This window comes from Pararge aegeria, chromosome 6, assembly GCF_905163445.1.
Source record: "Pararge aegeria chromosome 6, ilParAegt1.1, whole genome shotgun sequence".
NCBI classification, from domain to species: domain Eukaryota; kingdom Metazoa; phylum Arthropoda; class Insecta; order Lepidoptera; family Nymphalidae; genus Pararge; species Pararge aegeria.
The window spans coordinates 3,243,066-3,270,722 of record NC_053185.1 but is presented as its reverse complement, the minus strand read 5'-3'; the positions used below and the strand labels follow the sequence as shown (position 1 = coordinate 3,270,722).

General features: G+C 35.2%; 1 protein-coding gene and 2 non-coding genes across 3 annotated transcripts; 1 reads left to right on the top strand and 2 right to left on the bottom strand.

Moving 5' to 3' along the window:
* Positions 1 to 613: 613 nt before the first annotated feature.
* On the bottom strand, positions 614 to 27,559 carry LOC120624693 (protein HIRA homolog). Its single transcript, XM_039891369.1, has 20 exons — positions 27,476 to 27,559; positions 27,214 to 27,387; positions 26,004 to 26,165; positions 24,928 to 25,085; positions 24,151 to 24,259; positions 22,466 to 22,626; positions 21,028 to 21,196; positions 19,623 to 19,717; positions 19,176 to 19,346; positions 17,511 to 17,653; positions 15,860 to 16,003; positions 13,850 to 14,060; positions 11,584 to 11,686; positions 10,158 to 10,277; positions 9,285 to 9,431; positions 7,011 to 7,107; positions 5,997 to 6,104; positions 4,999 to 5,129; positions 3,931 to 4,022; positions 614 to 2,166 (listed from the first exon to the last, which is right to left on the bottom strand). The coding sequence occupies exons 1-20, from the start codon at positions 27,510 to 27,512 to the stop codon at positions 2,029 to 2,031; spliced, it is 2,670 nt and encodes an 889-aa protein (XP_039747303.1). The 5' UTR covers positions 27,513 to 27,559; the 3' UTR covers positions 614 to 2,028.
* Positions 2,700 to 2,770, bottom strand: Trnag-gcc. Its single transcript has one exon. It is a non-coding gene; the product is annotated as a tRNA-Gly (tRNA).
* On the top strand, positions 3,193 to 3,263 carry Trnag-gcc. Its single transcript has one exon. It is a non-coding gene; the product is annotated as a tRNA-Gly (tRNA).
* Positions 27,560 to 27,657: the final 98 nt, after the last annotated feature.

Below are 27,657 nucleotides of genomic sequence, written 5' to 3'. Positions count from 1 at the left end.
CAAAAAAGTCATAAGCCGAATGACACCTCAAATAAAACAGTGAAAACGCCTCGCGCAGGTATCAATTCATAACCGCGGTATGCTGCTACCTCACAAACTTTTCCTATTTTGCCCATTTTATGATATACTTCGAGAAACAATATAAAAGTGGAGTGGTTTTTGACGCTTCAATATTAGTCGTGTACACGGTCTCTGTAAATTCTTAATTATTTGCGGAAAAGACAATTTACAATAATGACACTTTCAAGCTTCAGTGCATCCAACTTGTCTTATACAATATTTTCGAAAATTTAAGAGTGAAGAAGTTTAAAAAAAAAAATATGATTAGTTCCAGAGACACTCGTATGTCAAACATCGCGCTTCAAATCGAGGCATAATCTAAGCTGTCATTTGTCTATGGACATCCATTCCAATGGTATATTAATAAAGGTCAGTGACTTATATTCCATTCTAAACAAAACTACATGTATATTTTCAAAGTACGTAGTATAAAAAAAAGAAAAAAAAATGGCAGTTTACGAGCGAGTCTGTTCTCAGCGTGATGGGCATTATAATATTTCTATTTTTAATATGCTTAACGATTATAATACATTTATTAACAGCTGTTTTTTATAATTTTTATTTTTCATAAAGATAAAAAAAATCAACAAAAAAAAATTTAAAAAAACGTTGGGAGAGCTATTGTAGGTTGCATCTAGTTTTGGAATATCTTTAAGTGTTACTTGAGAAATTAGAATTATTCTAGGTTACTGGATTATGCATCTAATTTTGGAAAATGTTAAAAAAAAATCTAAAATTTTAAATTCATTTTTTTCAGTTTTGAAACGTCAAGTCTGTCTGTTTGTAGTGACTCTACCACCGGTTCGGAAGCAGATTCTATCTCAAAATCCTGACTGGGGATTAAGGAGTATGGAGTAGTTAGTAATGCATAACATATCTTACTTAAATTATATCGCGAACACATTTTTCTTGTTCGTTTCTAATGATTTATGTTAGAAAATTAAAAAAAAAGTATTTTGGAACTTCTTTAAAGTCGTTGTAATTTTATATATTATTATTTACTGTGCTTTTGAGGATTTTGAGATATGATTGAAGATAAATATATATAAACTCCACATAAATAGTGATGTCATTCGTGTGATTAAAAACTCTATGATAAAAATAGATTGATGATTGATAATTCATTGTTTTTATAGTCAGTGTGTGTTTAAAAATTTCTTGTTTCTAATAATTACGTTTATACAAAAAAAATTTCAACAATTTCTTCCATACATTATTATTTCTTAAGTTTACTTATTACCTATGTTTTTTGACCTTCAGTTAAAACTTGATTTGGTTTGCGATTCTTTTTTTTTTTTCATTTTTAATAAATTTATTTCATGGGCTATTAGTAGACAATAGTGCTGAATAGAAATTGTTTTTTATTCATAAGTTGTCTTACAAAACTTTAGTTGCAGCTATAGCCGCCAAATTGCTGTGTCTACGGAAATTAATAAATAAAAAAATATCCTTGATTTCTAAGCTAACACATCAGAAACTTGTATTGCTCTCTGGCAAAGTATAACACTGCTTTACTTTATTGCTGGGATATATTTCCAGCAATACTTGCAGCAATTTTTATATACCACAATACTATCATCTAATAAAACCATTATGTGATTGATTGTTTACTATAATGTGATTCTTTAATGCTGGGCTATATCACCAACGCCTTTTCTTGGAACTCAGCAAACATGTGTTATCAAACAACTGTTTTGCTCTTATTGCTGTGCTTGCATTTTTATAGTCCTTTATTAAAAGCATGATATTGTGATTGATTGTTTACCGTAATGTGATTCTGAGCTATATCCCCATCAACTGTTTTAGGCACTCAACTTCTTCTTCTTCTTTAATTGCTGTGTTTTCAGCAATTTATGTAGAGCACAACCAAAAAAGCCTATTTAACCATTAATGTTTTTTTTTTATCATTCATTGATTTTTTATTGCTGGGCTATATTTCCAGCAATTTTTCAAACTGACTAAGCATCGCTAGTGTCCATTGACCATAGCGCTGGTTTGTTTGAGGCTGCTGAGCTGATCCTGGTATTCTGTGTAGAGTCGTTGCCACCGTAGTTGTCGCACCAAGAGTGACAGCATCTCTTCTAGAAGATCGTGTTTTCTGATACCCTGAAATGTTATAAAAAACTTCTATATTTTATCTTGCCGTGTGGTGAAGTCACATCAGATACAGTTATCACTACCCTCGGGTGTCATACGAGGGGTCTAAGGAAATATAACGGAGAATGGGCAGAAGCCTCTATGCTTAATAGTAATAATTGATGGAAAAAACAGATAGTACTTCTGATGGTAAGTGGAGAATAATCGCCTTTAAACGGCAACACTTCGCATGGCATGCGAAGCCATAGCGCCATAGCATTGTTATCGCTTCCTTACTTTATTACCACATACATTCTAATGTAAATATTACGTGAATGATTTTCTAAATGAATGAAATATATTCACCAAACTTATTTATTTATTTGCAAAATATCAGCTATGTAAGGCTCAGTGGTTATTTACTTCTTATGAAACATTTTTATTTTATATTAATATATTTTTTTTAATTAATATATATTTTTTTAGGATCAAAATATAAAAAATAAAAAATATTTTGGGACGGTGTAGTTAAATAGATAAAATAAAAAAATAAAAAGGGAGTTTGCATCGGCCGGGAATCGAACCCGGGCCGCCCGCGTGGCAGGCGAGCATTCTACCACTGAACCACCGATGCTTATGTCAGTTACTTTAAAATGCTCATCATTTTGCAACAAAAGAAGGCAAGATTCGTTAAAATTCATAATAAAAAAACACATAGAAAACAACACATACAATACACGCTACAAAAAACATCAATGAGAACAAAAAAAATAAAGATCTCAAAAATTATGTAACTACATAAAATTAAATGAACTAATAACAAACAAATATAATTCTTTGTTGGCAGTGACATAAAACTATGTAACGTTAACACATCTGTGGTGTTGTTTCTCGCATGATATTAATTCTAAATATTAATAATCAACGAACCTTGCTTTGTGGTATAGCATGTGTGGGGAAATGGCAACCTATGGCAATACAAAATTTTTACGCGGGTTCTTAAAATGTGAAAGTACTAGTTTTATATGACTCATAATTTTGTAGTATCTATCATAAGCATCGGTGGTTCAGTGGTAGAATGCTCGCCTGCCACGCGGGCGGCCCGGGTTCGATTCCCGGCCGATGCAACTTCCTTTTTATTTTTTAATTTATTTTTTTAACTACACCGCCCTAAATATTTTTTAAATTTTTACGTTTTGACCCTAAAAAAAATATATTTTCATTAAAAAAAAAAAATATTAATAAAAATGTGCCATAAGAAGTAAATAACCACGGAGCTTAACATAGCTGCAATTTTTGCAAGCAAGTGTTACCAAACAACTTGATCCTAGAAAAATATATATTCATTAAAAAAATATAATTATAAAAAATAAAAATGTGACGTAAGAAGTATATCCACGGAGCCTAACATAGCTGCAAATTTTTGCAAATATATGAATAATTTTGGTGAATATATTTCATTCATTTAGAAAATCATTCACGTAATATTTATATTAGAATGTATGTGGTAATAAAGTAAGGAAGCGATAACAATTTTAAGGTAAAATTCTGTTTGTTCTTAACTAAATTAGTTTGGTCTTTAGGTGCAATTTGGGAATTTATTATTTCTGAATTTTCTCTGGTCTGGTCTGGTGGGAGGAGTCGGCCGGGACTAGTCACCACCCTACCGACAAAGACGTGCCGCTAAGCGATTTAGTGTTCCGATACGATTTCGTGTAGAACAGTAAGCACCAGGTGATATTGAAGCCATGGGCTAACCCGTAGTGAAATTAAAAAAAAAAGGTATTTACTCACCAATATGGTATTCTGCCATATTTTAGGTGTCGATGTGCAGTGACTGGGTCCGAGCAAATCGTCCAATATGTTTCTTAACTGATCTTCAGTACCTGTAACAGTGGGAACATACTTATAACTGTAGCCGGCCGAAAGCCACGCAAAACGAATGTCGCTCTCTCAACTCTATATTGATAGAATCATATTCGATAGGTTAACTAGTTACTAGTGGTAGTAAACCTATAAAAATATTATGTTATTAGTGTAAACTGAAACCTATGATATTTATTTAAACAGGAAAAAAACTACCACTAAGCATTGCATAGTTATACAATGTTTTCTCTATTTCTGTAGTCAATAATTTGTCATTCGAGTGATGAAAACCAAAAATTGTATGTACTTTGCACTTATTTTTTTAAATGCATTTATTTTTTAAATAATACAATGTTAGACCTTAGAACTGGCGTTATTTTATATTATGTAATTAAATTATTATTATTTTTTTTGATTTATCCATAATCAAGCGCTTACGAATGCCAGACTTGGACAAGATAACTTAAAAATATAAAGTTGAACTTTTTTCATTTGATTTAAATCTACTTGTAATTTTGAGATAACTGCTTATTTTCATTTCATTTTTAATTATCATATATTTTGCGTTCAGAGTATGGTTGTTTCTCTTAATGTTTTTTTTTCTTCATAATATTTCACTGTAAGTTGCACGCCAAACTGAATACACTGTCTCAATAAAAATAAAAAAAATAGCATCTGATAATTGTTGTTATTTATTGCATAAATAAAAAACTATTATTATTATAAACTGTATTAATTTTTATTATTTTATTATTGTTGTTATTTATTGCATAAATAAAAAACAATTATTATTATAAACTGTAAATCAATAAAATAAAAAAAAAATCGTAATTTAAAACCGATTTCATAATTAACGAAATAAATAAAAGTTAACAGAGTAATTAAAGATACGGCCTGGCAACAGATGGACGGACGGACAGGCGGACGGACAGCGGAGTCTTAGTAATAGTCCCGTTTTACCTTTTCGTTACGGAATTTAAAAAAAACCTCACATACCGTGATGCAGCAGGTGTTCGAAGAGCGCGGTTATCCAATGCCGGTAGTCGGACGCCAGCCTCAGATGTAGGCACGCCGATACTTGCGCTTCGAGCCAGCTCCGCGCCGCGCCCGTTAGCGCTTTTGCGCGACTGGAAATAACAAAAAGTGGACACTGAGTATTAATTATGTCGTCCAAACAAAATATCGACCCATTACCATCCCACTATACTATATATTCATGAATATATAGGTATTTGGTATGTATATATTTTTTATGTATATAAAGGTTTATACTTATATGCACTACCTACCTCTCTCCTTGGGCTGTGTTGTACGCCAGCGATAAGGCCACCAAATTGTATAGTTTACGTTAAATTTCTATTTACAATTTTGTGGTGTACCATAAAAAAGTGTATTCATTCCTTCATTCGTTCATTTATAATGAATAAATACAGGGCACGTACACCAAGCCGGTCAATTCAATTTATTTATTCATTGCTTTCATGTATATACCACAAACTGTACACATTGTTGAGTAGATAGGCATATATATACATGAAGCTCCGTCAGGGCATTGCAATATAACCATATTGCAATTATTCTAAGCGGATTTTTTTAAAAATAATATTTAATAAAATTATTTAAAAAAAAACCGCCTAATTAAACTAAAGTTATTTCGTGTAATTCACCGCCTAATTAAACTAAAGTTATTTCGTGTAAGTCAGAAAAAAATCCAGTTAACTTATATAGGAAAATAGGAGCTTAAAATAATTTCAACTATAACGCAATGTCATCATATGGGCTTCATGTTCATATACAATTTAGAATTTTGTCAGGAATATTAAAATTAAATGTCAGTTTATTTGTATGGCCTTTCTTGATAAATGGACTAGCCAACAAAAAAATAATATCAAATAATTCAATGTACGGTTTGAGGTGGTACAATAGTTTCTGGGATTAGCGAATTCCAACAACTGTTCAGCTTTATATTATTAGTATCATTATATCGTACATACCCAGGCGTGGGCACAGCCGGCGGGGGCCTTGAGGCACGCGTGGGCGCCCGGGGCCCCGCCCCTCCACCCGCACGCCTCACAGGGTCCCCCGCATCAGACCATATAACCCTAAAAAAAAAAAAAAAAAAAAAAAAATATACTACGACAATACACACATCGCCATCTAGCCCCAAAGTAAGCGTAGCTTGTGTTATGGGTACTAAGATGACTGATGAATATTTTTTATTAATAATATACATATAAACACCCAGACACTGAAAAACATTCATGCTCATCACACAAACATTTTCCAGTTGTGGGAATCGAACCCACGGCCTTGGACACAGAAAGCAGGGTCGCTGCAAACTGCGCCAATCGGCCGTCACTTAAAGTAACAGAAACACAGTTTACAATAATTTAATTAAATTAAGATGCATATACGTGTAAATGAAAACCGAAATAATACATCAAAGGTTTAAGCATACATTGTTTACTGTCTCTGAGACTTATCTGCGAAACCGAAACGCTAATCGTTTTTAAATAAACCACTGCCATAGATTTTACTAAAATAAATCAGACACAGCCCTAACATCACGTGCAAAATTAAAATCATGTGGCTCATGTCACTTTATTAGGTACACGTCGCGTGACGTACGTACTATGCACGTGTCGGTCTTTTATCGTCCATAGGGTTGTCATAAGTGCTGAGAATGCTTTGAAGTCGTTTGTATGTAAAAATAAATATGCTTCTTTCCTGTAATTTTTTTTTATCACCATCTCACAGTAAATATAAATTAAGCTATGAAGCTAGAGCAATTCACACCCAAGCTGTTTTATCGTTTAAGTAATCCTTTAATATTATAATAGGATTTTTATGTAAGTTTACGTTTTATAAGAAACACACAAGAAAAGAAAAAATAAAATTAAAGTCATCTTAGTACTCATAACACAAGCTACGCGTAGTTTAGGGCTAGATGGCGACGTGTGTATTGTCGTAGTATATTGGTTTATTTATTTTTATTATTAAGATCTTACCAGGAGTATAACTTCTTGCAATAAATAAAACTTTTTCCGTTGCTTAGTGAGATCATCGGGTTTCCATCATCCAAGAGAGAACAGCTTGTCACAGACACTGTAAACGTAATAATTTATTTTTATTTCACAACGAGTGAACCGTTGACTGCAGTTACACCAATTGGTTCCTACGCTACATCGTACCGGAACGCTAAATCGCTTAGCGGCACGTCTATGTCGGCAGTGTGGTAACAAGCCGCGGCCGAATCCTCCCACCAGACCAATAAACAGCAGGAAAATAAAAACACTGCTTTTGCGTGCCACAGACCTTCAAATAATTTGATCAAACACTCAGTTCAAACAGTTCGATCAAATTGGTATGACCTGTATACTAACCCTTTGCTATCGATTATTGCAAGCAAAGACACTGGTATGCAATATATTTATCGTCAATAAACTATCTCGTTCACAAGATTGACGGGCGACAATTATTACTATTTTAAATGTCAAATGTAGGTTGCATGTCAGGATTTTTGTCGAGAAAAATACCACAGTTAAGTAAAAATAAAATACGTTTATCTCTACACTAGCGTACCCAGCCCGCTTCGCTGGGCTAGATTTTGCTTTATTTTATTTAAACAATAAACTTACATCATTAAATTTTTAATTTAAGTCTCATAATATATTAAATCATTTATTTCTCTCCATATTCATTCTCTTCTATTCTCTTCTCGAGCGGGTGAAGATCACTCTCTACACCCATGTACACCCGACCATAGAATATCATCATAGTAAATCATAGAAAAAGCTATATTTGACAGTTAAAAAATAGGAGTGCTCCGATCGTCACCAAACTTTACAGAATTACTCGCTAGGTCAATCCGGAGATTCCCTGAAAGTTTCATTGAAATCGGTCCAGCCTTTTCGGAGCCTATACGGAACATATCCACACACTTCCTCTTTTTTATATATATATAGATAGATAGATATATATATATAATTTTGGCTTGATGAGACGAACAACGTGTGCAACCATGTTAGCTTTGGTAGACATATAGAAATAAGACGAGATAGGGGGTAGAGATAGTTATCTCGTTATGCACAGCCTAGTCCTACAGAAGAAAGACTATACACGTTCATGCAGACTTTCTTACTCCAAGGCCGTGGGTTCGATTCCCACAACTGGAAAATGTTTGTGTGATTTCTTCATTCATCAGACATCTTAGTACCCGTAACACAAGCTACGCTTACTTTGGGGCTAGACGGCCCCAAATGTGTGTGTATTGTCGTAGTATATTTATTTATTAATTATTTGTTTGATCAAATTTCACCACATACATTCATGCCAATTTGATAAAACCGTTTGAGAATGCCTGTTTGATCGAATTAAATAAAGGTGTGCGGCCCGCACTACACGATTCAGTAAACATTTTCTCGATGTTAATAACAATTAATAACAATTTAATAACAATGTAAAAAATAAATTTTTCTTTCTTTCTTTCAATTCCGATTAAATAAAACACGAGGTATTTAAAAAAAAAAAATGAAGTTCGGAGCAATTGTTAGTTTTCTTTTTATCATAATAATTGACAGACCATGCAGATGGCCCACCTGATGGTAAGTGGAAAACCATCGCCTATAACAGAGAGACCACTCGCGACAGCGCCCTTCAGACCAGAACACAGCAATGCTGCTTCGAATCCCTCCGTGAAAAATTTAAAGAAATAGGTATACTTACGGTAGCCTCACGATATATTTATAATAATATAGTATTTGTAAGACAACATATTAGTCTTTACAAACAAAAAGTGGATATAAACAGTCGACTTACAAGAAATGGTTATAAATTAGTGACATCTGCATATCGTCTGCGAAAGGTGCAGAAGTCATTTGTGGGATTGAGTATACGCTTTTATAATATGATTCCTAAGGTAATTTTGGACCTGCCAATGCATAAGTTTAAAGAATGTGTTAAAACACATTTATTACAGCGAGGTTATTATACAATTGATGAATTTCTTAATGACAAGGTTGCGTGGAAGCATCCGCCTCCGGGAAAAGAGCAATTGCTGAGTTTCTTGCCGGCTTCTTCTCGGTAGAATCTGCCTTCCGTACCGGTGGTAGAGTCACTACACACAGACAGACTTGACGTTTCAAAAGTGCTTATATTAGGCCTACTTGAAATAAATGAATTTTGAATTTTTTGAATTTTGCTTGGCGGCAGAAATAAACATGGCAGTAGAACTTCTCCGGACGATACCCGTCACTAAAAGCTCTGCAACTACTACCGCTTACCCCCATGAGTAAGTAAATTCCTGAAGCACAGTGGTCGTATGACGCAGGAAGCATTGGCGAGGTCCCATATCGCCAGTGTAGCAGATGTTGTGACCACGGCCAATGTGTCTCCTGATAGAGTCAATTTGGCTGCTTGGGATGTTAGAGCTGGAAAGGAGATTAACCAATATTAATTCCACACAATACAGAGAAACAATACTACTTTTTTTGGTTTTTTATAATTTTTATAAGTTTATTTACCTACACTTTTGGAATTATCAATTTTGTAAATTTTAAATGCATATAAAACTTTTTTGGGACCGACAGGATTTGAACCGACGGCTCTCTCGCAATCGCGGCCTGAGCACTTTAACTACTAACCTAAGGCTCTCCTACTGCCAACGTTATGGAGAACTCTCAGGCATGCAGGTTTCCTCACGATGAAGCAAGTGATATTTGAATTACATAAAACGCATATAACTTAGAAAAGTTAGATGTGTGTGCTGGGATTCGAACACGGCCCCCCCGAAAGTGCATTCGCAGTCCTACCCACTGGTTTATCAAGGCTTCACACCAGTGGCGTGGTGACAAAAAATTAAAAAAATCTCCAGTTATAAACCACTTCAGGATAGTCATTGTATAGTTATAAAAAGTCTACCCTTTAAATTTTATAATTCTACTTCAAATTTTCTTCACTTAATATCATGTAAATAACCTGTGCATATACTCTATGCACGCCACTGCTTCACACACATATTATACACACACACACACACACACACACACACACACACACACACACACACACACCCACACACCCACACACCAATACACACCCACACACACCAATCCAACCACCCACACACACACACACAACATACTAATATCACTCACCGATTGGCGGTAACGCGCGTTGTGCGTTGACCTTCGACAGCGTCCACACGTGCAGGCTGCCGTCCACGCACGCAACGCACGCCCAGCGCGCGTCGCACGCGATACTCGTCACCGGCGAACCTGCGGCCACACCATGATTATGCGGCTTCATCAACCAATAGCCGGAGCAATACAACGCACAGATATCCTTTAAAATTAAATGTAAATTGTTGATGTTGGAAAAGAGCAACTGCTGAGTTTCCTGACGGCTTCTTTTCGGTATAATCTGCCTTCAGAACCGGTGGTAGAGTCACGACACACAGATAGACTTGACGTTTAAAAAGTGAGTGAATGAATGAATACACTTTACACCACAGAGAAAATTTACAGAGATACAAATACAACAGCGCAATAAGGAAGAACGTACAATTTGGCGGCCTTATCGCTAAATAGCATCTCTTCCAGGCAACCAAAGGCATACAAGAAAATGCTATACGAAATTAGTAGGTGGTACAACAAACATTAGTGAAATATTAGGATTTTAAACTAAATTAACATAAAACATATTAAACATAACATATTAAAGATATGTATAAAAAAATATAAAATATATTCCATACATATAAACATACCAATACGCTACTATAAATACATAATTAAAAAATAAATAAAAAAATAAAATAAAAAAACTCAGAAAGAAAGTGCTTATATTAAGCCTACTTGAAATAAATGAATTTTGAATTTTCCGTAGTCCACCACGCTGGCCAAGTGTGGATTGGTGGACTTCAAAGGCATGCGGGTTTCCTCACCACGTTTTCTTTCACCGTTAAAGTATGTTATATTTTGACAGCGCGGTCGGTTTGTTGTCTAAACCAATGTAACGGTAATAACATCTAATATTACCTTCGGTATCATGTTATCTGATATCACTAATTTATAAACGTGGTAAGTCGATATTTTTATAAAGATTATTTTTTTGCTTTACAAAGATAAATTATTATAAATATAATGCGAAGTTACTGTAAAAGCATATATCATGTTATAAAAGCATATAAATAAATAACAATACACACACTCCCATAGTAAGCGTAGCTTCTGTTATTGGTATAAAGGTAGCTGATGAATATTTTTATGAACATAATACACATTAATACTTATAATATACAGATAATCACCCAGACACTGAAAAACATTCATGTTCATCACACAAACATTTTCCAGTTGTGGGAATCGAACCCACGGCTTTAGACCCAGAAGGCAGGGTCGCTGCCCACTGCGCCAATCGGCCGTAAAGACACAAAAAAAGTAGCCCAGAGTCGTAAACGTGAAGCTTGTATGCGACTTTACTTTCCAGGAGTTCCAAAGTCACAGGGAACGCTAGTAAAGAAAGAAGAAGTTAGTCAAAGTCATTAGCCTAGATCAGCTATTTACAGTGCGCCAAACATACCCAAATATGTTTCCCATACTGGATCATTGGACGCGGAATTATTCGGTATCAATTCCAGCCGGGACAGAGTGCCGTAGTATGTGTTGCACGCTTTATTCACCACCTGAAAATAATTCTCATACAGTTAAAAAAAGCGGTGATAGCCCAGTGGGTGGGACTTCTTGCTTCCGTAGTGCCGAGTTCGAATCCCAGGCACCACCACCTTTTCGTATTCATATCACTCGCTTCAACGGTGAAGGAAAACATCGCGACGAGACGTGCATGCCTGAGAATTCAATATAATGTTCTTAAAGGTGTGTGCAGTCCACCAATCCGCACTTGGCCAGCGTGGTGGACTACGGCCTTAACCCCTTCTCATTGTGGGAGGGGGTGCCTTGTAGTGGGCCAGTCATAGGTTGACGTGATGATGATGACGACACCATATATAAAGATTTTTAGTTTTCGTCTCAAACTTTTTCGCCTGTGTGTTGCATGTCGCGTGACGGTCGGCCGCGGAGTAGGGATAAAGTGACAGCCGAGACCAATATGGCGGCGCCTATAGTTCACATTAGCTGACCGTTTAGTGTATAGAGTATAGACTATCACTCATTAGTGCCAGTGCTCCATAAAATATTGGTTACATTTATAATGAAGATGGAATTGATAATAGAATGACTGAAAATAATTGAAAAACTGATCAAAAAGACTCAACGATTATATTGGCTTTGCCTAAGTTAAAAAACGATAAAGGCGGGCAGTTTGTGTATAAAGCGGTAACGCAGAAGTACTAGGGTAAAGAAAGTAGCGTCTGAAAATCCTAATAAAAGTGCAAATCCAACGTCTGTATTCAAAATGTTGATCCAGACCATCTCACACTTGGCAGCCCTAATTTACTCATAAGTTCTGTAATTATTATTGGACCTACACGCGATTTATTTAATGTAGATAACGCTATACTTAATAGTATTTTGTTTTATAACAATTTTTTTATACAAATTGATATGGCGTTCTATGAAGTATTCCTTATTACTGCACAAAGATACTTTGGTGTGGGTGGGATTTTTTCACCAATCATAAATGAAAATCATTAATGTACCCCAAAATAAACTAAATACGGAAAAATTAACAAAAACTAACAAATAAATAATGATATTATTAGATATTAAATATTTATAATTTTACATCAACTGTTTGATAACAACTAACCTACTGTTTTGCCTACTAAAAAAAATATCTACCCATTTTTGTATTTCGTTATAACTCTTTGTCTTTGTCATAGACTTTGCCTGTAGCCAAAAAGACACACAGCGGCACAATCCTGCATGAACGTTTGTAGTCTTCAGTAGGGCTAGGATGCGCACAACGAGATAATTATCTCTACTCATTATCTCGCCTGGTGAATAAACTTTTTATATCATCTATTCCACTATAGAAAATATACATTGAGTGAACCATGACGAAGGAAAGTAAACGTGGTATTATCACAAGAAATATTGATTAGTTTTGCCGTGTGGCGACGGCAAATTATCATTTTTAATTTTGAATTTAAATTTGATTCCGTCTGCCTAGCGTGGTGATTATGAGCAATCCCATCTTATTCCCATATATTCTCATTATTAATATGAATCCGTCGTGTATTTTTAAATAATCAAGCATACAAACGGCGGGAGGTAATCTATTTTATATTATACAACGTATAACCCAATTACGAAATACTGTTGTTGGTGCATAAGAACATTTCATAGGGAATCACCCTGTAAAATAATTAATCAAAAAGAAGCATGTTTATTTTTACATACAAACTAATTCAAAACATTCTAACTGTTTACTTATAACAACCGTATTAAAGATGAAAGACCGACACGCGCATAGTACCTACGTTACCCGACACGTATTTAATAAAGTGACAGGTGTCAGTTGATTTTAATTTTGCATGTGATGTAATTCAAAACATTCTAACTGTTTACTTATAACAACCGTATTAAAGATAAAAGACCGACACGCGCATAGTACCTACGTTACCCGACACGTATTTAATAAAGTGACAGGTGTCAGTTGATTTTAATTTTGCATGTGATGTTAGGGCTGTATCTGATTTCGTTAAGTAGAAACTGTTAAGTAACAGCAGTTTACTCAAAATCTATTAGCGTTTCGGTTTCACTGATAAGTCTCAGTAAATAAAGTACCTCTAAAGCCTGGGAAGTAATATTTTCATTTACACGTTATATAAGGATAATGAAGGTTTTAAAAAACGACCGTAAAATAAGCCATAAAAGGTGGTACATACCTGGAGTCTCAGAGCCCCCGCGGCCCTCACCACTGGCCCGGCGGTGCCCAAAGCCGGTGCGGGCAGAGCCGGGGCAAGGACACTAGCGTTTGTAGTAGTAGTGGGTGGCGTGGAGGGGGGAGAGGCACACGATCTCTTCACTTCTAACTCGTCCGCTTTGGGTCCAGGGAGGGAAGATGCTGTGCGCTTCCGAAGACGCTGGTCTAGTCCACTAGGAAATTGTGATAATGTTAAACAACAACAACGATAACGTCTATGACAAACTACGACAGTCATATAATGGAAATTAAGCATAATTCGCTATTATCCGCTAATAGCAGAAGAATCTGTACGTTGTATTATGTCAATTAAGCTTAATTTGCTATACTCCGCGAAAAGCAGGAGAATCTGCATGGTGTAATTTATAATTTCTTCAATCCTTATACTCCACACCAAACATATCTTCGGCAATGTACCCTCTACGCTCGCAAAAAAAAGGTAATAAAAGAAAGGTATATAAGGCGGTACATTTGGCGAATGTTTAACTTAGCAATTATTCATTTGCAAGTTAACATTTCCTGAGGATACTTCAGTTTCGTAGCGAAACGTGCGTATAAATTATGCATCTTTTTAAATAGATTTTTATCGATTCTTATATATATTAATATGCTTAAATAGATAAATATAAAGTCTAGAAATTGATTAGGTACCCATAATATTACGACACTTTTTCGTCACATTATGTGTACCTAACGACGGCTCTTTTCAAAGAAAAACAATAACTAATGACCATTTAAACGTCCTGGCGATTCCTATTACTCGTACTTATAAAGCGAGCGCAGCAAATGACAAAAAAAACTCAAATTAATGTTTTTTAAGTTCAATCTATTATATTAAATTAAACAAGAACCTGTTCCTCTGTTTAACCGGTTAATAAACGAAACCGAAACCTAAACCGAAATGATTTCAATACCGGGGTTAGTGACCAAAGCCGGTTTCCGAGCCCTGGTTGTAGGAGAAGAGAAGTTTTGATAATTTGACGTGTATTATTATTATTTGACGACCGATTGGCGCAGTTTGCAGCGGCAAAGCAGCAGAACCCTGCTTTCTGAGTCCAAGGCCGTGCGTTTGATTCCCACTACTGCAAAATGTTTGTGTGATAAGCGTGAATGTTTTTCAGTGTCTGGGTGTTTATACGTATGTTGCTATTTATTTATGTATATTATTCATATAAATATTCATCAGTTATCTTAGTACCCATAACACAAGCTACGCTTACTTTGGGGCTAGGTGGCGATGTGTGTATTGTCGTAGTATATTTATTTCTTAATTCAAATTCAAATTCAAATTTTCTTTATGCATGTAGGCCTATCACAGGCACTTAAGAAGCGTTCATACATTATTTACATAATTGTAAGGGGATGGTGACAGCTTCGTTTGCCAACTTAAACCTAAAGCTACGAGGGTTCCAAACGCGCCCTGGTCTAAGAAGAGCCCACAACAAACTAAGCTAGGTTTTTTGTTATCACCATCACACAGTCTAGTTAATGTTGAGCTATGAAACTAGAGGAATTCACACCCAAGCTTTTTTATCGTTTAAGTAATCCTTAATATTATATTAGGATTTTTCTGTAAGCTTACGTTTTATATAAACTATATTTATCTATTACTAGCGTACCCAGACCGCTTCGCCGGGCTAGATTTTGCTTTATTTTATTTAAACAATAAACTTACATCATTAAATTTTTAATTTAAGTCTCATAATATATTAAATCATTTATTTATCTCCGTATTCATTTCGGTCCAGCCGTTTCGGAGCCTATACGAAACACGGAGCCCACACACTTTCTCATTTATATATATAGATTTGAAAATTATTTCCACCTGTGCGCCAATGAATTGATAAAGCTGTGGAAGGACGTAACATTTTGTCTTTTCGTAACATTTTTCCGGGGAGAAAAAGTTTCCCTTGCTTACTAGTCATGCTGGAAGTAAATATGAAATGTTTGGATTCTGAAAACGCATACTCACGTGTCACTCTTTGGGGCTGTAGCGTGGTTGCTCACGTTGGGGTGTATGACGATATCGTCTCGCCTCTCTACGCGGATCCGCGACTTGCTCTGAGATGATGTGCTGAAACAGCTCTCGGTAGCTGGTTGAGATCCAAGGGACTCGCTGAAAGAATTTGTAAGGTAAGAATTGATTAAGGTAGGCTTTTTTTCATCCCTTTATGCAGGTATTTAGTTTTAAATTTTCCTTTGTTAGTGGATTAGCTTTTAGATTCAAAATTCAAAATTCATTTATTTTAAGTAGGGCTAATATAAGCACTTTTGAAACGTCAAGTCTGTCTGTTTGTAGTGACTCTACTACTATTCGGAAGGCAGATTCTACCGAGAAGAAGCCGGCAAGAAACTCAGCAGTTGATCTTTTCCAACATCAACAATATACATTTTACATTTTAACATTCATTTTTCTATCTTGTGAGAGATTAAAGCGGAGCCGGATGCTTCCAAGCAACCTTGTCATTAAGAAATTCATCAATTGTACAGTAACGCTGAAATAATTGTGTTTTAACATATTCTTTAAACTGATGCATTGGTAGGTCCAAAATAGCCTTATTTTAATAAAGCATGCTGTGGTAATTTCAAGGTTTCAATCTCCTGTCTTTCTCTTTTATTAACGTTTTTCTCATAATAGTGGCATTGATCAAGTAAAATAAAAATAAAAGTCATAATCAGAACCTTAATACAGGTAAATTAGGTTCATAATCGTGTGTAAAAGTATCGCGTAGGTACTTATTTTTGTGTCGAATGTACCACAAACAAGTAATTCCGAGAACAGGCATAAATCGAAACCTTTCTAGATCGACTCGACTGAGAGTCTGCTCTGAGAGTGAAATGGAGTAAAATCGAGGTTTATGGTGTAAAAAACAGTGAACCCGGCTATCATTCTGATCTACGATTTTTTTTTCGTATACTACGAAAATACACACATTGCCATCTAGCCAATAGTCTTAGCCAATTTAGCGTAGTTTTTGTCAAAGATACCAAGATGTAGTATATCTTCATGAATAATATACATAAATATTTATAATATACAGATAAACACCCACACACAAAATTGGCCGTCAATTTTATTAACCTGCGATTGGAAGAATTTTCTGGAACTTTGTATTAATAATTAATAAAAAAGAAGGCCGACTGGCGCAGTGCGCAGCGAGCCTGCTTTCTGAGTCGTGGCCATGGGTACGATTCCCACAACTGGAAAACGTTTGTGTGATGAACATGAATGTTTTTCAGGGCCTGGGTGTTTATCTGTATATTATAAGTATTTCTGTGTATTATATTCATAACAATATTCATCAGCTATCTTAGTACCCATAACACAAGCTGCGCTTACTTTGGGGCTAGGTGGCGATGTGTGTTATGTCGTAATATACTTATTTATTATTTATTTATAATCAAATTAATAAATCGTGGTTACAATACGATTGATGAATTTTTTTACATTCACAAGATTGAAAATTTCAAAGGTTTTTAAAATGTAAAATGATGTTGAAAGAGAATCTGCTGAGTTTCTGAATCTGGTATTAGAGTCAATACTAACAGACTGACTTATCAAAAGAGCTTATAAACTAGGCCACCTTGAAATATGAATTTGTATTTAATTCTGATAAACATACTTGGCGTCTACACTAGTGAGTGGGATGAATACAGGAGTGATCCGCCGTTTGCCGTCCGAAGTTCTGGTTTCTATCTGTCTGTCCATCGGCCGAAGAGGGGTATCGCGCGATACGGTTGGCGACGGCGTTAGTACTGGTTTAAACTGGAAGGAATTAGAAGTTTACTTTTACGAATGCAACCAATATTGGGCGTCTTACCTCGATACGCGTAGCGATCACGTTTCACATTGGTCATATTATTTTTTTATTTTTTTATTTTATTTATACTCTTTATTTGTACACCACTCAGAAAAACGAGACAAAAAAAAGAACAAACACATGAAGAATGAAGCAGGATACAAAAGGCGGCCTTATCGCATTTTTATAATTTTTATTAGTGTTTTTACCCACACTTGGAGGAACTATCAATTTTATAAATTGAAAATGCATATAAAAAGGTGTAAAAGCTCGTATTATCTTTGCGAACTGTTTTAGCTAGTATTTTTTTAATAAACGAATACATACTTATAAAACATATACCCGAATATACAACTTACAACTAAAAATGCTAAAATCTATAGTATCTAAAGTAATCAAACTAAAATATTCAAATGAATGCCATGAATTATTCATGTATTGCAAATTATTGCCAGTGCGGAGCAAAGTTACATCAGCCGTACTCAAGGAAGAATTTAGTAATATACAACATCTTAGACGTAAAGAGCGAGATAAAAAGGATATTATACCGAAAACACATAATGTTTAAGGAAAAAGGAATTAATAAATACAATTTACCTAAAATATGTGAAGTTCTTCCAAACTTTTTGCAATGTTTAAATGCAAAAAAGAATATATTTTTAATGAAATTTAAAAGACATATTTTGGTCTAAAAACTACCACTGTTTGATAAAGAATGTCTAAATGTAAACATTTAGGGTAAGTTGTTAATAATATAGATATATACATGAGAACTCGCCATCGTCGTTTCTAAGAGGATGGCTAATGTTTGTTTGTTGTTTGTTTGAAGTATTTATTGCACACACACATTTTATACAAATTAAACATAAATACAGAAGAAAAAAATAAAATAGAGCGTGCAAAGGCGGTCTTATCACTAAAGCGATCTATTTCAGACAACCTTTGACGTTAGGAAAAACGAAGGGACGGCAGGGTGATTACGTATCTCGCGACAGGATTGCGACAGGCGTATATCTTGCAATCACTGCTGTCAAACGTCACTTTTGTTTATTTATTGTAAGGAAAACAGCATACACGTTTGACAGCAGTGATTGCAAGATATACGCCTGTCGCAAACCTATCGCGAGATACGTAATCACCCTGTCTGTTGGTGCAGCAATTTAAGTTTAAAAATATATATGTATATATATACAAAATAATTATAACAGTAAATATATATAGTATATAATAAAGTAGTTTTACTTAATCATCAATTCTAATACTACACACGTATAAGTTGTATACATAATATATAATAAGTTGATGTTATTGTAAAATGTTTGTTACAATTTAATTTGAACAACAATATAATAAAAAAAGCAACTATAGTGCTACTTTGGATTACCAGAGCTCCCTGGAACCTAAATAGGTTCCAACAAAATGACATACATCATTAAAATACGCATCAATCACTCGTTGTTTTAAACTTCATACAAAACAACTCCTTACCTGTGTCTTATCACTCTTGGGCGTTGATTCCTCCTTTGGAGGTTCCTTCTTCGCTTCCTGTTTCTCCCGGGCCAATAGAATCTCAGGACATTCCACCAACAAGTTGGAAGACAAATCGCCACCTGATTCGTTGGCCAAGCATTTGCCATATATTTTCTCGTAAAAGGAGTTCTGTAAACAAACATACATTCTGGTCTATACCTATTGAAATACTATTTGCTGCGCGACTTTTTGTAGGTTTTTTTTTCTCGGAATCCGGGCTATCTGTACATTATTTTGACAAGAACGGTTAACATATAATTCGCAATGTGGCTAAAATAAAACACAAGTGCGGTAAAGTAAAATAAAACACGCCTGTGCAAAATCTTGGATTAGGAGCCTTAATGCGACGTAATAAGATCCAAGTTGCGAGAAGGTGTGATTAAATATAATTAAGAAATTGTATACCTTTTCGTCTACAGTGAGTGGTGTACCGATTTCTTTATTCGTAAACTGTATGCAGGCGACTGTACCATCTGAACTGCACGCCAAAAGATTTAAGCCTGAAAGACAAGGAAGGATATGACTCATTTTATTCTTGAAGTTTGCTCGGTCTTTTTAAACAAATTTTCTTCAAAAAGGTGTACTCTAACGAGCCTTATCTCTCGACCGACCACAGAAGGTTTCAGGTCTGTTGTTGAGATATTTTCGCGTAGGCAGCAATAACAGATTGTATCTGTTACATTTCTCTTATTTATTTATTTATTTCATTAGATATACCAACGATACACTGTATTAGCATTAATCATTTTACATTATAGTTTAATGTCCGAGTACAGTTATCACTTACAGGTATACACAACATTGAAGTAAGTCCGGTTAAAAATAATTAAATTAAGTCAAAAACATAAATAGTAAGATTAAACAAATGAAAATAATGATTAAAATTAAAATAAAAAAAAAATTTAAAACAATTAAGAAAAAGAATTTGAATTTTATAGTAGGTATTAATATAATAATTAAGTTTTTTGTCACCTAGTTAAGGTATGATGGGGCTGGCATATCCGTGTTGGATAAAAGTCCCAAATAAATAAAGATAAAAAAAGGTGTAATACAGGACTCGGGCATAATTCCTTCATTTCTAGACGGATTGGTAAATTTGATTGTGTTCTAAAGGGTATCATTTCGAAATTGTTCCATTTAAATTACATATAAATCTGATGAAGAATTTCGGAGCAAAATAACGGAATCGTTCATAAAATGATAACAAATCACATTTTCTATCAAAGTAGTAGCATTTTTTTTCGCGACTGGAAGCTAGTTGTAGCAAGTAATTCAAGCTTGATTTATACAAAAAAAATTGCATTTATTCCAGAAAATGGTTTCATTTTTGTAAAAAAAAAATTTCAAAGTCAAACTCAAATATTTCTTTATTGAAATAGGCAGATATATGGCACTTTTGATAAATTGATTTCATACAAAATGTGTACATAGTAGTGAGTAGTGACAGCGATAACTACATTCGTAAACTTAAAACTAAAGCTACTAGAGTTCCGAACGCGCCCTGGTCTGGGAAGACGCCCACAACAAACTTAGCCGGTTGTTCCTTTTGTAATCACCATCTCACATTGTCATTTGAAAAAATTTAAGACGCAATCTTTCAAAGTTTTATTTTTTGAATAACGGAAATAAAAGTTTGTTTGTGATTATTTTATAATTTTTATGATTGCATTAATTTAATTCGTGTTTCTTTTAGTATCAATTCTTTATTTTGTATTAGTGTGATTGAATTGTATTTCTTTCAAATGGTATTCAATCAATGCATATGGGCTACGCCCCAACAAAAACTTATTATTATTATTAAACGTCTCACCGTCAGAACTCCAGGACAAATCCAGCACGCTGTCACTGAACAACTCGTGTACTACCACGAGAGGCCGTTTGAGTGACGTCAGCCAAATGGACAGCGCACGGTCGCGGGACCCTACGGCGGCACAGCAGCACTTCTTGCCTTCCTTCACGAAAATATTGCTGTTGAAGCGCTGTCAAAAAAAACCAGACCGACTTTATTACCGGACTTCGGGGGGCGATGCCAAATTGTCTCTAACCGTAAACCAGTTACGCGAACACTCATTTAACCAAATTCACATTCGGCTTTGATTATTGCAATATTACATGCTCGACTTCGAGTGTTGGATTTGATATATTAATATAATTTGGAATAATATTCAACTGCTTACATTGCTGATTGAAACAAATATTTTTAATTGCGAATCGATGTAATTTAGTTAATTTTATGTAAAGTCGAGCCTGCACGGTCTTACTCACCGTTTTTAAATATTGGATAGAAGCAGGCGTTACTTTGCGGAATTCCATGCTATATAATTAAAAAATAAGCTTTAAATGCTATAGGTATCTACTCTGCGAAAAGCAGGAGAATCTGTATTGTGTAATTTATAATTTCTTCAATCTTTATACTCCACACCAAACAGATAGTAATGTTGTTTAAAAATTTAATATTGTAAAGTCAACATCTCCTGAGGATGCTCCGGTTTCGGAGCGAAACGAGCGTAGTGCACATTGCCGAATATCTGTTTGGTGTGGAGTTTATAAAGTGTAATTTATAATTTCTTCAATACAAAACCACCATACCCAGACCCCAAATTGCCCCAATAGGGGATTGGGTCAATTTTAATCATTTAGGTGTCGCTGGCTTTCTCTTAGCGACCTGAAGCGTATCGATCGAAACATTTATCTCAATATATTAGAGATAAATGTTTCGAGTTTGATCTCAAATTAAAGATCTCAAGTTAAAGTATTAAATATATACAACGTGTGAACGAAAACCAGAATAATACTTCACAGGCTTTAGAGGTGCAATATTTACGGTCTCTGAGACATATCTCTGAAACCGAATACCTTATAGTTTTTGAGTAAACCACTGCCATAGATTTTACTGAAAGAATTCACATGCAATATTAAAATCATGTGACTCCTTTATTAGGTACGCGTCGCGTAGGGTAGGTATTATGCGCGTGTCGGTCTTTTCTATCTTCAATAGAGTTGGCATAAGTAAACACTTAGAATGTTTCGAATTAATTTGCATGGAAAAATAAGTATGCTTCGTTTGATTTAATATTTTTACAAAAATATAATTTTGCATCATTCAATATTACTTCGTAATTACACGTTGTAATTAAGAGGTTATCTTTTGTATGTGCTTGAAATCCTTTTTGTGACTTTGGATATGTGTGGGTGTGAGTGTGTGTATGTGTGTGTTTGCGTCATATGTTTATAGCAACATATCTCACAGCGCAAGTGACCGCCTTCCTGTGGCCCACGAAGTCCTTGTCACGCCGCCAGCCCTCACGCTCCACAACCTGGGCAGTGGGACCGCCACCGTTCATCGCGTGCGCAGACAGAACGTACTGGCCGTCGGGTGACCAGGACAGGCGCAGCACGTGGGTCGTACCTGGCCATTGCATTACCACTATTATTGAAGGAGACAATTCGATCTTCATTTCGACAATAAACGTCATCAACTCATTACCGGCCCACTATAGGGCACCATTCTCCTCTTAGAATGAGAAGTCTACCACGCTGGCCAAGATTGGTACAATTCACACGCCGTTGATATCATTGTGGAAAACTCAAAGGCATGCAGGTTCCCTCACGATGTTTTCCCTCAGAGTTTAAAGCAAGAGATTTATTTTTAAATTATTTAAATTATTTAAATTATTTTAATTGTTGTTAATCACATAACTCCAAAAAGTCAGTTGTGGTGGTGGTCTCCACGAAAAGAAAGCCGAAGCCTTACCAACTAAACTATCACCGCTTCAATACACTTATATGTATTTAAATATACTTATATGTATTTACGTATCATAATAATTATCAACCCACTACTGGGTGTCCTACAATGAGAAAGGTATACGTCTTAGGCCACCACCAGTTGGTCAGGTCGGGGTCGTAGACTTCACGCCTTTCGGAACATTATGCTCTTCAAAATTCAAAAAAATCTGTACAAAGTAGGCCTAATACAAGCACTTTTGAAACGTCAAGTCTGTCCGTGTGTAGTGACTGTACCACAGGTTCGGAAGGCAGATTCTACCGAGAAGAAGCCGGCAAGAAACTCAGCAGTTGCTCTTTTCCAACATCAAAAATTTACATTTTACATTATAACATTCGTTTTTCTATCTTGTGAGAGATGAAAGCGGAGCCGGATGCTTCCAAGCAACCTTGTCATTAAGAAACTCATCAATTGTACAATAACCTCGGCGTGTTTTAACACATTCTTTAAACTTATGCATTGGTAGGTCCAAAATTACCTTAGGAATCATATTATAAAAGCGTATACTCAATCCCACAAATGACTTCTGCACCTTTCGCAGACGATATGCAGATGTCACTAATTTATGACCATTTCTTGTAAGTCGACTGTTTATATCCACTTTTTGTTTGTAAAGACTAATATGTTGTCATAATGCTTTCATAAAACAAGTGATATTTTCCTCCTTGAATTAATAATGCATATATCCAAAAGTTACAGTTTCGTTTCGGGGGTCAAACTCGATCCACCCGAAAAGGAATCTGCAGGTCAAGCACGGGCAAGTGACAAAAATTATATCCCCCGATTATATCCTCTGACATACTTAATTAACGTGTCCACCTGCTAAAGCACGGAAATATGGAATAGGAGAAGTTTACCCCCGTTTATTATTACACATGTATTATCTGGACATTATTTACACTTGTGAGCCAGTGCTCTGAGATTTGATAAAGGTGTGAGAGAAGATAAATTTATATCCTTTCCCGGGGATATAATCGTTTCTTTCCCATGCTAGCCGTGCTGGAGTATTAACCGTTAGCTTTTCACCGCTAAAGTAGGTATACGCATTCGTTAGAATACGAGCGAACACCCTGAGATATAGATACTTACTAATATTGCATAAATACACATTAAAATTAAAATAAGAACTTTTTTGTCAAATGTTACCTCCACATTCCTCGAAGGGTTCAGTAATTATGGTTTCCTGAGACCAATCTGCAGTTTTCCAAACCCTTAGTGATTTATCATCAGATTGTGAAGCCAAAAATTTTCCAACCTAAAGGAAAGTTTTTTTTTAAATAATTGACAGACCAAGCTGAGCTACGATTCGCAAGGCGTGCAAGGAACATATTTTACAAAATGCCACCCTGTGTCCATCAACGTTGTTGTAAAAATGTTAAGTATCATATGCCTATCATAACACTGGCAACGACGGTCTTCAAACCGAAACACAACAATGCTGCTTGGCAGTAGAAGTTAGCTGACGAGCTCTGCTTAAAAAAACCTCTTCTTCTATGGTTTATATTAAATATATTTTTCAAAAATTGGTAAAAAATATCAGGATTTCCAATAAAATACATAATTTACAGAATTTTCAGTAGATTTTACCACAAGTTAGGTCCTGACTGAAACCTAACCTAGTGATAAGTAATGATTTAGCACACTGAAATGGTAGAGGGATGGATGGATGTATGGATAGATGGATGAATGGATATTTGTTACCCTTTCACGCAAAAACTTCTGAACCAATTTGACTTAATTTTGGAATGGATACAGCTTAGGCACAGGCTTTTTATCCCGGGAAAATGTACGGTTCCCGCAGGCTTCATGTAAAACCAAAAAAACCGCGTTCTAATAGCGGGCAACGGCTGGTTAAATATAAAAAAAATCTTGTTAATTGTCAACAAAATCTCTATTCCAGTTACTAGAATAAAAAATACTCACTGGGTCCCAAGCAACACCTTTCACAAGACCAGTGTGTCCATTCAGAACACACACCATTTCTGGAAACTTCTCCGCATTCCAAATGATGATAGTGTTGTCGACACTGCAACTTGCCAACCACTTGTCTAGAGGTGACCATGCCAGATCCAGTACATCACCTGAAATAAATGCAGGTTAAGTTATTAGAGATGAGCAAAGTATAGCAGCAACCTTAAGCCTTCAAGATTTTAAAGGCATTATTGTTATTATATAACATACTAAGAAGCTTTCGCTGATTTGTGTATATAATTTCTTGTCCTTTTTTTTATTCAGTCTATTTAGTAACACTGCTGTCATTACATCTTAATGTAAGGCATTCGACATGTATATAACTCTATTGCTGATAAATTGCTTGGAGGGATTCGATTAGGATGCCTGCTGAAATCCAAGTTTAAGACCATACCTAGGATTACTCTTTTTTTTTAAATATTGCTTAAAATTTGGAATGTTGTAATACTTATTCAGTATTTTATAATTATCAATGAGATTGACTGTTTCTCGCCTACTTTTGACAGTGCTGAGTCCCAGGTTTGCAATCCTTTGCCATATGAAAGGTTTTGCATTTCCCTTGGCGGTTTAAGGGCCCATCTCGTCTCGCTCGTCTGAAGCTTTTCAAGCATTTCTACATCCTTAAAATATGGAGCTCAGACCTGAAAAGCGTACTCCAACAAAGGCATCTATTAAAACTTTTATTTAAAATGTGTTTAAAGGTTCTGAAAGATAGTATTTCATTACAATACAAGTAAGCCTTTGATTGTGAGCCAGTTATACATAACTCATACCCCTAACCAGTGTCTATGCATCATCATACCTAAAGACTAAAGACACAGACTTCCAAATCTTCTTTGACAGCGGAGTGGTAACCAGCCTTCAGCCAGAACAATCCAGAGAATTCAGAAATTGCATTTCCTCAATGGGTGGTGTGGATGGAGCCGTAAATGACAATAAGGCACCACTGTGCTTCAGAATGACATAACTACTATTAATTCTTAAAAAATGCACATGACCAAAACTTAAATTTTTTTGACGAAAAGTACCTGCATGTCCTCTCAGAGTGCTCAGACACCTCCAGGTTTCTGCTTTGTGTTTCCCCGTAGCTCCAGCCACCACACTGAGGCCCCACACCATAACCAGTCTGTCATCACCACCTGATGCCAGGTACTTGCCACCATTGCTCCATCGTACACAGTTTACGCATGCTGAAATATAGGAACTAATAATTCATACATAGTGAAAATGTTTAGACTAAATACTTTAAACAATTAAAAGTAAAATTATAACATCATTGGTGTACATTCATGGTATGCATTAAGCGGGCAGCTGATATTAAAAAGAACATAAATATTTAGATTTGATTATGTGTAAGGTGAGGCATTATACAAGTTAGAAAAAGGTGTTAAGTTTTTATAACTTGTAATGATTTTTTTTCCATTTTGTATTACTGGCTACCCTGTATGCATGACACTGAACACATTATATACATTTATACCATCTTAGTTGCTAGTCCTGCCGATTGGCGCAGTTTGCAGCAACCCTGCTTTCTGAGCCCAGGGCAGTGGGTTTGATTCCCACAACTGGAAAATGTTTGTGTGATGAGTATGAATGTTTGTCAGTATCTGGGTGTTTATATGTATATTCTAAGTATTTATGTATATTATTCATAAAAATATTCATCAGTCGTCTTAATATCCATAACTCAAGCTACGCTTACTTTGGGGCTAGATGGCGGTGTGTGTATTGTCGTAGTATATTTATTATTTATTTATTAGTCTTGGGAGCTGCTGTGTGCTACTTCCTCTGCTGATATAAACGAGCTGAATCTGATTTTTAGGTCTACTAAATACCAATATTTATCTAGTAGGTACCTATATTTATTTATAACACACCATTTAGTACACAGACTTTAAGGCTGAATCTTGAGAAATAAAATAAATCCTGTTTCTTCTGGATAACATCACTTTCTAATTATAAACAAACAAATTTACCTGCTTTATGATATTAGTAGAGATAATATCAACATTGTACATGTGCTTAGTTTTAGAAGTATTTGTTTTTTATTACCGTTACTAATTCCTTAAAAAACTATTAGATGGATTTTAATGTTGTTTTTTTGATTACATTATTAAATGTTGCACCACCACGGGTCTCTGCAGTCTAAATCACTTTACTTTCATCATACTTACTTTTTTATTTTAGTAACTTAACTTTAGTAGGCTCATGCAAGCTAGTAAACAGTGGATTTCTAACCTAAGTGATTATCCATTTGACAAAGCATTTTAGGCACATTTAGGTCCAGTTCTACCTCCTCATATAAAACAGAGTTTAGGTTCCAAACCACCACCCGTCCCGAGTCCCCGCCTTGTCCTCCTGTCGCGAATCGCTTCCCAGTGGGATGTATGTCCACAGAAAATATAGGTTTCTCTGAAAAATTGAAGCAAAACATAGATGTTTGTTTGAAAATAGTGACTGAATATAGTTAAACATTCACCGGTTTTGTGGAATAACTCACCATCGTGATTTACCCAGCTGGGCTTTAGGAGCTTCATTTATAAAGGATTGATAAAATTATATATTATTAGGGATTTAATTTAGTAATTTGTTTATTATTAATTTTATGATGGATAAATGACAATGACAACTCCGGTTGTTGACCCGCCTTGCCGTTCACCACAGGCAAACACCTAATTACCA